The 11,189-nt window shown below is 42.9% G+C and overlaps 2 protein-coding genes across 3 annotated transcripts; both read right to left on the reverse strand.

Annotated features, from left to right (window-relative positions):
• Window positions 1-9: 9 nt before the first annotated feature.
• mtmr2 (myotubularin related protein 2) lies at window positions 10-5,584 on the reverse strand. Of its 2 annotated transcripts, none has more exons than XM_034550933.1 (16): window positions 5,353-5,584; window positions 4,592-4,694; window positions 4,470-4,493; window positions 4,293-4,356; window positions 4,075-4,169; window positions 3,872-3,976; window positions 3,490-3,594; window positions 3,327-3,410; window positions 3,094-3,243; window positions 2,807-2,995; window positions 2,519-2,704; window positions 2,164-2,370; window positions 1,983-2,075; window positions 1,778-1,891; window positions 1,459-1,635; window positions 10-1,317 (listed from the first exon to the last, which is right to left on the reverse strand). In XM_034550933.1, the coding sequence occupies exons 1-16, from the start codon at window positions 5,430-5,432 to the stop codon at window positions 1,153-1,155; spliced, it is 1,941 nt and encodes a 646-aa protein (XP_034406824.1). In that variant the 5' UTR covers window positions 5,433-5,584; the 3' UTR covers window positions 10-1,152. The 2 variants fall into 2 exon arrangements, with proteins under 2 accessions (XP_034406824.1, XP_034406825.1); XM_034550934.1 differs by having other exon boundaries at window positions 4,293-4,353; window positions 5,353-5,570.
• Window positions 5,585-6,184: 600 nt separating this feature from the next.
• cwc15 (CWC15 spliceosome associated protein homolog) lies at window positions 6,185-9,704 on the reverse strand. Its single transcript, XM_034550070.1, has 7 exons — window positions 9,608-9,704; window positions 8,793-8,943; window positions 8,458-8,570; window positions 8,233-8,333; window positions 7,062-7,172; window positions 6,773-6,933; window positions 6,185-6,677 (listed from the first exon to the last, which is right to left on the reverse strand). The coding sequence occupies exons 2-7, from the start codon at window positions 8,927-8,929 to the stop codon at window positions 6,548-6,550; spliced, it is 753 nt and encodes a 250-aa protein (XP_034405961.1). The 5' UTR covers window positions 8,930-8,943; window positions 9,608-9,704; the 3' UTR covers window positions 6,185-6,547.
• Between the last annotated feature and the right edge of the window lie 1,485 nt (window positions 9,705-11,189).

Genomic DNA, 11,189 nt, shown 5'->3' on the forward strand with positions numbered 1-11,189 from the left:
TCCTTGAAATTGAGTCTTGTGTTTATTGCAAGTATTCACATACAAACTGGAAAGGCTGACTAACACTGAATTTACCGTTTCCTCTTGGCAACTAAAAAATTGTGCACAATTTTCTCTTTTTACTCTCCCATTCAGTCATTCAGAGCAAGGCACAGATATTCATTAAACTAGAAAAACCTCCAACGCAAATGATTAGTTGTTACACATTGGGCTACCTTTAAGAAAAAAAAAAAAAAAAGAAAGTCTTATACTAGCTTTAAAAAGCATCAGTAATAAATGTTCACACATTACCATTTTAGTAAGTAGTCGACTATTAACTGGGACAAATGAACTGATCTGCGTAGCTTATTAATATTGCATGGAAACGTCTCTAATCAATCTATGACATGAGACAGTGTGTGTCTGTGAACCATTAATACAGTCTGGACTTAAGGATAATAAATATCTAGTTAGAAAAGCAAAACTGAGAGGAATGTCATTCATGACACATTATGTATTAATTTAAAAGGGATATTTGGTCATAATAATCTAAAAGCATTGATTTGAGAAGACAACCAGACACCTTGTTTAATGCGCTTGGTCTATATTTTCTTTAACATTAGAAGAAGCTAACATTACAGCCCTTAAGCTACATTTGGAATAATTAACAACTCCGAGCCATTTAGTCGTTTCTTTTAGTACTAGAGCTCAGTTAGTACTTGCAGCGATGTACATCTTCAGACTGCTTTCAATATATACACATTTACAGTTTAGAGGAATGAAGTGAGTGTTCCGATGAAGTGCATAAGGCATTAATATTTTACCCAAGTAATATTTTAGTGTACTTCAAAAATGATCAACACTGATTGTAGATGGACTGACACGCTTATGTTCTCACTACTCTGGTTACATGTCCTGTCAACCCTGGAGGAAGAGTACAATATGGCTGTAGTAAAGCAGTCTGAGACAGACACTCTTCTGTTGCAAGCAGACTCTACACATGACCTGTGAGAGGTGGAAACGCATCAGACCTTTGGTTGTAGTGTATGAATGCCCGTTTGGCACACAGGTCCTGTGTTGTGGCGCCAGGTGTGGCCAACTGATGACTACTGTACGGCAACGTCTCTCAGGTGGGATTCAGCCTCCGTGACCGTCTGCGAGGTCAAAGTTGTGTCAGACAAAGGTCTGCACTGGGGTGATGGAGCGCGTGGGAGAGCCCGCATGCTCAGACAAAGAGGAGGCTGAGCGATTCGTCACCTCGCGCTGTAACTCGTCCACTCTCTTTTGCAGCTCCGCCCGCTTCGCCAGCAGCTCCTTGTGGCGCTGATGAACAGGTTCCTGGCAACAACAACAACAACAAAGACAGAGAAAACAATGTGTGAAGTTCAACACTCAAACGGAGCATGCATGGCGTGCAAATAACTACCCTTGGATACACCGAAGACAGGTCTTACACCAAAGACAGGTTTCTCAACATACCTGAGGCCTCATGCGAGGGTTCCAGCGAATGTAGTAGCCAACCCAAAGCTCCAGGTGACGTAAGCTGACTACAGGGAACAGCACATGGTTGGAGTAGTTCACATACAGAGGATTGGTAAACTCCTCCAGTTGGCTATTTATATATGACCACACCGACACTGTCCTCTTGGGAATCTCCTGTAAAATAAAAAAAGTGTGGCTGTCATGACACTGAATGCACAACGAACCTCCAAACCAGTAGCAAATGTTCTACTCCTCTGTCCCATGCCTGGCTTTAAAACCGTAAAATAAAATGCTGTGAGAAACTAAATGCTCTTACCTCCTTTAACCTCTGCTGTTCGCTGTTGCACAAGAAGGTTCCAAACAGGCAGCTGTAGAGGTGGTCCAGGATGGTTACCAGGAAGTATTCGTTAAACTCAAACGCCGCGGGAAACTTGAACAAAAACAGTTTCATTATTGTCCTTGAAACACCAACTTATTCGGAGGATTTTGCCCCCCGCATATCAGCAGCAGTCATTGCCTACCTGTCGAGTCAACTGCCAGACGCAGTCGATGAACTGGATAAAAACTGGTGAGCGGTCTGCGTCCGTGTGGTTCTTATCGCCATGACCGATGCGCTTAAAGAAGAAGAAGATTAACAATCGGTGATGGAACAGGGAAGGCCACTCACGCCCAAATGTGCTGAGTGTATGAAAACGTCTTTACCAGCTGGAAGCGGTGACCAAAGCTTAGCCACTCTTTCTCAAGCAGCACCTCAAAGCCGTAGATGGTGCGGTAGTAACCGTCCAACATGAGCATGGCCAGGGAGGTGAGCTGGCCTGTGCGGTCCCAGCCATCGCTACAGTGCACCACCACTGATGTTTTCCCAGACTCCACCTTGTCTGCAATCCGCAGCGCTCCTGCCAGGATCAGCTGCAAACACACACACACACACACACACACACACACACACACACAAACACAAACAACTTGGTCAAGAGCCTGGGAGTTGGCTCATCTTCCAATTAAAAAGAAATTCCTTCGCCAGTTTGCAATCACAGTGACGCGACAGTATGCTCACCTTGATGTGCTCGAGCCAATGAGTGGACTCCAGATTGGAGAGCCAGTGGGAGTCCTCAATGTTGGGGTAGACCACGTCCTTCAGCTTACGGAGTGACTCTCTCATCACGTGGATATTGTGAATATCCAAGAACACCAGCTCAGCATTCTGATACGCATCCTCACTTTCATAACCACCGCCTTTCATCTGAAAAGAGACAAATAAAGCAGAGCCAGTGTTGGTGATGAGCTGGTTCAACCATTAAGCAAAGAGAGCCCGAGTTTCCTTTTTAAAACACATGTGATGAACCTTGTTTGCAGCAGCGTTGACACTAGGTCTTGCATCAAAGATGAAGAGTTTATGTGACTGAGCATTGGCGTCCATGATCGCCTGGAGGTATTTCTCATCCTCTTTGCTGCGCTTCCCGTTTACCCCGACCATGGGCTGACTGCAGCGCGTCACTGTCGCCTGGCTCTCCGGATGGATCCATGACAACACCTACACACAACATGCAACCGAATAAGACCACAGACAGTCCAACAATCCAGCTGCACAGGAGACAACTGTTAGATTCGTGCTGAAGACCGGTCACTCACAGGCATCCTTCCCTTCGCTCGAAAGGCCGCTACTCTCTTCAGCTCTTCGTCTGGTATGTTGACAGGCACCGCCAGAGTTGATGGGTAAGTGTCACAAACCTCGTAGTGATCGTTTACTTTTGTTATCCTCCAGCTTTCATTAGGTATACCCTTTACAAAACACACAAGCAACCGATGTAATAGGCCTCCTGTAACACTGAGCTAAGCATCGGACTCTGTTCTTTTTTAAATACCTGTCTTTTGTATTCAGAGAGAGCGTCATACACCTTCCATCCGTTCTCGGGGAAGACTTGCCCATATTCAAAGGCGAATATTTGCTGTGGAGAGTGGGAGAGAAGTTCATCCAACAATAGACAGTGCATAGCAACAGCGGCAGTGTGGCTGACAATCACTCACCAGCCCATTGGAAACAGGAAACGCAAATTTGACCAGCACTTCAAAAATGGACTTCCTAAGTGTGTCCTCCATTTGCTTGTGTGCAAATCGTAGATTACGTATATCCTGCAGAAAGACAGAGAAGCAGGTCATGGTCAAACCACGGGGTCAACAGCTGTATGTTTAAATTATATTGTGGCCATAAAGCATGTTCATTCCCTCACTCTTAATGACTAGGATTTCTGATGAGAGGAGGTTCATCCTCTATGCCTGGGCCTGTGCACTGTACAACTTGTATAACTTGTATAACTGTCAACCACCGGGATGTCTCAGATCTGCAACCTGTAAACATCTGAAATGCCATGTGAAACAGGTTATTCCAGAACATTTTCCCCTTGCTCACCTTACAAACCAGCCCATAGGACACATCACCACGGTTTGATGCACTCCCAATTTTTTCCACACGACTCACCACCCCAAGGGGCATATCCAACACGAATGGTAGCTCCTAGAAACCAAACACACATCAACAAAAGCAGAAGGATTCTTCAAAAATGCTGTGCTTTAAGTGCTTTTGTAAAAAATAATGATAATCATGAAGCATACCCTGTCCATAGATCTGAAGAAAAGTCTGTAGTTGGTAACTATCACTGTCCCCCTCAGTGCTCCAATAAAAGGACAGAAATAGGTCACATCTTGGGCTGTAAAATAAAACAAGATGTAGCCATTATATCGAATATATTACATATTGCTTTAAAGTGTGGGAAATAAACGTTCCCTTTATGCATGCAAGCTATTGTGATTGCAGCAAAGAGAGAACGTACCATAGTCCTGCACAGTTTCATTTGGAAGTAACTGCGGCTCTTTGTCTGAATCTCTAAGCACCTGCTGGAAAAAGATTCCATAGAGATGAGCAGTCTCTTCACCTGAACCCATGATCTTTACTAAGTAATCACACTAATTATTATTGTGGGTGGTATGCAACGCATGAGGTGGCATACCTTGGCAGTGGGTTTGGGCTTAACCTGAAGGGTGCAGAAAAGAGGAGTGTCATGCGTCGGTCTTTGTCATCCGAACACAATGAAGCAGCAGGATGACAGTGAACTATGTGCAGGCCACTCACCCTGAACTCTGGGGAGAGCTCTGCAGAGGCGGCCACAGAGTCGGAGGACATCGCAAAGGGTGGCTTGGCCTGGGCAGACCGGTCCGAGCGAGAGGTGGAAGTACTGGCGAGAGACAAAATGACAAGTGATGAACGGAAATACTTTCAGTCCCAGTGTGGCGTAACCACGGCCTCATCTCCCTTCATGTGTGTGCTGACACCTTTATTTGATTAAATAATTGGCCAGCTAACAAACAGGCTTGAACAAAGATTATGAATGTTGTGTTTTCAACTTGGGAAATTTTTGGTTGTGAGTTAGTGTGAGAAACAAGAAACTTGAAGACATCACCATTTTTTTTCATAATTTTCAGATGTTTTGTAGCCCTAAGAAATGAATTAAAAACACACTGGACCCCTCAGTCAGTAATGTAACCGATGTCACTGTCGGGGTCAGACTGAGTATGTGTAACATGTGACATTACTCTGGACTCTGATGTCTTCTGATGAACATTTTCTTCTTACATTTGAACGTCTCACAGAACAAATGACTGTTTCTGATTTAAAGGGATCGCAATGGAGCCCGGATCACGGTCACCGGGAGTCGTTTCATGGCAGTGTGTTCGCCACATCGTGGTGTAACGCTCACGTCTGAAGGGTCCACGCTACATGTTAACCTACGTTTTAACCTACGTTTTAACACACATACAAACGCCTTCTGTCAGTTTCAAAACTTTGAGCTAACGTTAGCTTAAGAGCCGCCGCGTCGTGGTGGGTTTAGCTACCTGGACAATGAATCAACACTTGGCTGTCGGGAGGAGGAGCGCTTCGAGCCCAAACTGTCGACGCTCCCACTCTTCTCCATGTTCCTCCTGCTTCAAGTGTTTGGACGAGCGGCAGTGTGAACCCCGAGGATAAGATGGAGAATGTGTTTAAACCCCCCCTCGGAGAACAGTAAATCCCCACCTACAAAAGGAAGCTGCCATGTTTTCCCAGCAGTCTCCCAATCTCTGTCACAAGGAAGCGATTGTTGAACGGGGCGCCCCCTGGCGGCGGGCTGCATGCACTGCACTGCTCTCTGCACAGCCGGACAACTTGTTCTGAAATAGCTGTCACAGCGATTTTGGTGGGCAATATTTCAAAAGGAAAACCACACATTGCTGTGCATTTAAAAAGTGGATAATATATTTTTATATTTATAGAGGGAAAACATCATACGTGCATTGCTTTGGGCAAGTTTCCTGTGCTTTAAATGCCACTTCGCATTCTTTTTTTTTCTTTCTATTTGTAGCTGCTGAAATCCTTTTAATTTGAGCAATTAAACATTGTAAACTACTATTGAATGATATTTGCTTCAAGACAAAAACACAAGAAATCAAAAATTGACCCTCAGATGACATTGGAGCAATTATAAATGTGATTCTAATTTTGTGGATATGTAGCTTAATTTGTATTGCATAAGAAGTTAACAAAATGATTCTAAACTAAGGTCCTGAAAAACATAATATTGTACCATGCTCAGGTAATTTAATTTTCTACAGTTCATAAGTTTGGATAAATATAAAACTCTTTCTGTTAGCGATGTACCAAAACAAAATATAGAGAACAAAAAGGTAGTACAACTTCAAAAACTGATTTATTATTCTCCACAATAACATAAATTCTTCTAAAATAAATCCCTGCAAGCCATTTAAAACACATTCTGAAAGTTTGTTTATTGAAATCTATAAAAAAAAATACAGAAAGACATTGAATCACATCTAACAATTTTCAACTTTTTATGAGCTTTATTCAGAGGACGACATCATCATCATCAACTCATTTATATACAACATTGTATCTGTTGACTGTACTCGAATACTAATGTTTTTGAGTACAGGATGTATCTATATGCCATCTATCATTCCAGGGACAGAGGGCAACAGTAGGGCAGAGACCAAAGAAATGAGATGACAAAAAACAACATTAAGAGACAGTCCTTTACTTTACATATTTCTCCATAAATTTCTTGTGGAACTCAGAGCGAAGTGTGTCATTGATAAAGCGTTTCTCCTTCCGTGCATCGTCTACTCCTTTGGCGCAATTCTTGAAAACAACATCATCATCCCACCTAGAAAGATATGGACACATTAAATATTGATGGTTAGAGGAACGTAAAGGGAACTTCTATCTTCAAATATATGCATATCTGTGTTTGTACGATACCTTCTCTTTACTCTGAAGGTATTCTGACTCTGGGTAATCTGCTGCTGCTGCTGCTGTTGTTGTTGTTGCTGCTGCTGCTGCCCTGCCAAATTGATCAATGGATTGCCACTCAAGATATTCTCCATGCGAATCCTCTCCTCCTCTGCCTTCTGCTCCCGCTCCTAAGATGGGAGAAGACACAAAGTCACTAAATGAGACATTTGCCTCCTCTCAAACATAAAACATGTCTTCATTTGCAGATTGTGCCGTCAGCCTGGTTCAAACCCGCCAGTCTGTAGTTATAGTTTACTTTGCGTTCTTGCTCTTCAGCCCGCTCCTTCTTGATCTTCTCAAGTTCTGCCAGAAGAGCTGCAGTGTCGTCATCATCACTGTCCTCCTCAGAGTCCTCGTCCTCATTATCCTATAAACAACCAAGCAACATTGGTGAGGGACCGACATCTCTCAGTGGATGTCCGCACACCACCTGAAAATTAACCCGGACAAGACTGAACTTCTCCTCCTTCCAGGAAAAGGCTCTCCCACCCACGACCTATCTATTAACTTCAACAACTCAGTGCTGGTTCCGACTCCGACTGCCAGGAACCTCGGAGTGACGCTCGACAGTCAACTCTCCCTGACTGCCAACATTGCCGCAATAACACGCTCCTGTAGGTACATGCTGTACAACATCAGGAGAATCCGACCCCTTCTCACTCAGAAGGCGGCACAGGTTCTGGTCCAGGCTCTGGTCATCTCACGGCTGGACTATTGCAACTCCCTCTTGGCAGGTCTTCCTGCTAATGCCATTCGACCTCTACAGCTCATCCAGAATGCAGCTGCTCGACTGGTCTTCAACCGACCGAAATTTACCCACACTACTCCGCTCCTCCACGACCTTCACTGGTTACCGGTGGCCGCCCGCATTCGCTTCAAAACATTGGTACTTGCGTACCGTGCTGCGAACAGATCGGGTCCAGTCTACATCCAGGACATGGTCAAACCGTACACCCCAGCCCGTTCACTTCGCTCGGCTTCTGCCAAACTGCTTGTAGCTCCTTCACTTCGAGCTAAATCACGACTGTTTGCTGTGCTGGCTCCTCATTGGTGGAACGAGCTCCCCATTGACATCAGGACAGCAGAAAGTCTCTACATCTTCCGGCGCAAACTAAAAACACATCTCTTTCGACTATACCTTGAATAGGTAGCACTTAAATGCCGTAGTAGCACTTAAATGTCCCTTACCGATAGCACTTCAGTAGCACTTAAATGGCACTTACGGATAGTACTTTGTAGTTTGACTTTATTGAAGAAATTGTACTTGCTTGATTCTTGTTGTTCTGAGTTTGGACTCATGGTTTAATGCACTTATTGTAAGTCGCTTTGGATAAAAGCGTCAGCTAAATGACATGTAATGTAATGTAATGTAATGAGGGACTTTAATGAGTGCTAATCATCCCCAAGTGTGCAGTGCCAGCACTTACATCAGTGAGAGGGTCGTCAGCATCAAGGTTGGCTGCTGGGATCTGATCCAGTCTGGGCCTCTTTGAAGATGATGATGAAGATGATGATGACGTGGTGTGCTCTGGAAAATTAGGGTAAAAGCGGGATTTTTAATATTTGTTTTAATGGGTATAAAGATAAATGAGGATTTTGGTCAGAAATAACAACAAAAAACATGTTTAACAAGTCCCTAAAGATAGACAAACCTCTTGGTCCTCTTTCTCTGGTCTTTTCACGTGCAGCTACACGTTCCTTCTCCTCCAGCTCCCTGCGGAAGTCACGGGCACGCACCTCCTCTGGTGCATCCTGGGTAGGTTGTCTTATGAAGGGAGAACATTTTATGAAGAAAAGATTTAATACAAATATTTGGATTTCAGAATACGTCCACCTTCAGAGTGAGTGGATAGAAGGTGAAGCAGGAACAGTTCAGAAAGTCTCATACTGGATGTAAATCTGTGCCCGTCAAGCCAGCCAGCAGTACACGCAGCAACACACCGATTACAACCCAAGACTCAATTCCACTCATGCCTGTTAAACTGACCTGTACTTGATCTTGGTGTGACCTGGAAGATCTCGACTGGAATACTGCTTAGACAGGGCACTCAAATCACCCCCACCTTCTCCTTTACCTCTGCCTCCTCTCGCTGGCTCAAATGTTGGTCTTGCAGCTGTAGTCATCTTGGATGGCTCTGCTGTAGTTGCACATGAAATGAGAACAAACATAAACTTAAAACCAAGTGATGTTCAGAACCGTGCACAACAACATCTGTTATACTAACCTAAAAGTGGGTCAATATATTGTCAACTAGCTACAAATCAACAACCCACAACTGTATGCAAAGGAAATGTAAAATCTCTGATAAATGAGCGTTACATGTAATATGGTTGTGTGGTAATGTAACTAGTTACATTAGTATCAGCATTAATGATTCATTATGGTGAAGAAACACAGAATGAGCTCCTGAAATGATCAATTTCTCAACTGTGCCTCAGTTGTGACATTGGTCATTTCACGAGTTCATTCTCCAGTCAAACTGATTTGTTCATTCAAATTAAAAAGGTTAACATCGAGGCTGTTGTCTTTGTGAATCATATACTCTGTTTTTCAGGCAAATAGGCTGTTTGATAAAGTACAGAAGACAAGCTAGCCAGTTAGCCAGTACAGCTAACTAATAAGTTGCTAGCATGCTAGCCTGCTCTGACAACGCTGTTGAGGAGGAAAACAATCATCTTCCGTCTCACCGGTCTACCGTGAACCGGAAGACACGAACATTGTTTTAGAAAGTTTTATTTAAGTAAAACTAGAATTCTAATTAACGGCATTTTAGTAAGTATTTCTAGAGAAATAACACTTACGTTGCTGCTACCACACGACAAAAAGGAGAATCGACACGAGTGACGTCACTTCCTGTAGAAACCTGCGTGTGGAAGAGATGCATTCAGGAGCACGCGGGAATTAGAAGACGATTAGAATTATTTTGTAATAATTGTAGTTCAAACAAAACTGCAGCTGTGATCAGAGAATGAGTCTTACTGAACAAATATTCAACCGTTTCTAAATGTGTTTCATGTACACGACCCAAGTAAAGGGCCTTCATACATGTGCAGTGTTGCTGTGAGAAAGACAGGAGGCAGAACACGTTAAATGATCAAAATTCAACTTGCCTTTGATTTGTAGTAATGTGAAAGCCTTGAAAGTCACATACCATGTGTTTCAAGATTGCATATATTTCATCATAATGTGAAAGCTATACAATGCTGAAGTAGTAGGCATACTATATATAATATACATTCTTGAAGGCCATATTTTGAAAACTAAAATGGAAATACATGACAATTGAAGCAGCTAAACCAAAATGACCAAAGAAAAACAAGGCCATCAGTAACTTTCAACTTAAACTCTGTTGTCCCCAAGGTGATATTTGTCTTGCAGCCCTGTGAAACACAGAACACACACATACTTGAACACAAAAGACAAAGCACACACACCATGATACATTTACATTTGTATTCTGCTGTGTAGTCACAATACTCATAGAACAGTCTTCAATTTGATTGCCACAAAAGATACATTTTGGTTTTAAAACTTACTGAAATTCCTCTTTTCACTTCGTCCCTTCTATTGTATATGGAATGTGTTTTACGAAAATGCAATTAAGGACAGAATGTACCATCCTGCTCCCCCAACACAATTGTCATTGATTAATACACCTACACTTATCTTGTTTTGATCATGTGCAGTAGGAATTTGTACTCAACATTATTTTGGCTGAGGTTCTAAAAAAATAAAACTAACCAACAGAGGCTCTGCTGGATTCCTCAAATAGTATGTCTCTCAAAGATCTTATGTAACATTGTCAAGTGTAAATGTTTCAACAGGAAATAAAAAACCCAGAAAAGGAATGACACAATACTGATTTTAGATACAATTCCATGTAGCTTCAGAGCAGGTCTTTCGTGATTGTTAGCACCCAACTGGAACGGCATGTGTGTGAAGGAATATCTTTCTTTGGAACCAAGTGAAAACAACACTGAAAGGTTTCTGATGAATATTCTTCAGTTAATGAGCTGCAGGGTTTCATCTCTGGCCACATATACAGTATAGTGCTGTAAGCATATTGAACAAGGCGAAAGTCAGTGAAAAAGAGAAACACCAAAAAGCGCCAAACTGTTGGTTTAAATGTTGTAAGGATGTCTCACACCTTATACATTGTATCTGAATGTGGGGATCTGGCAACTCTGCAATGTAACATTTCAAGAAACACAAAACTATAAAACAATGTCACCTGTCAGCCCACTATTTGCATAGCGACATCCAGATGCAGCACTTCACACTGACAATGAGTGTAATCTGAAACAACAAGAAGGGAGGGGGGGGGGGGGTCAGGTTGAAATATCTCCATACCTGCTCGCCTGCATAAGACAGAGACCAAGAGGA

This window comes from Cyclopterus lumpus, chromosome 14 (genome assembly GCF_009769545.1).
Source record: "Cyclopterus lumpus isolate fCycLum1 chromosome 14, fCycLum1.pri, whole genome shotgun sequence".
Classification (NCBI taxonomy): Eukaryota; Metazoa; Chordata; class Actinopteri; order Perciformes; family Cyclopteridae; genus Cyclopterus; species Cyclopterus lumpus.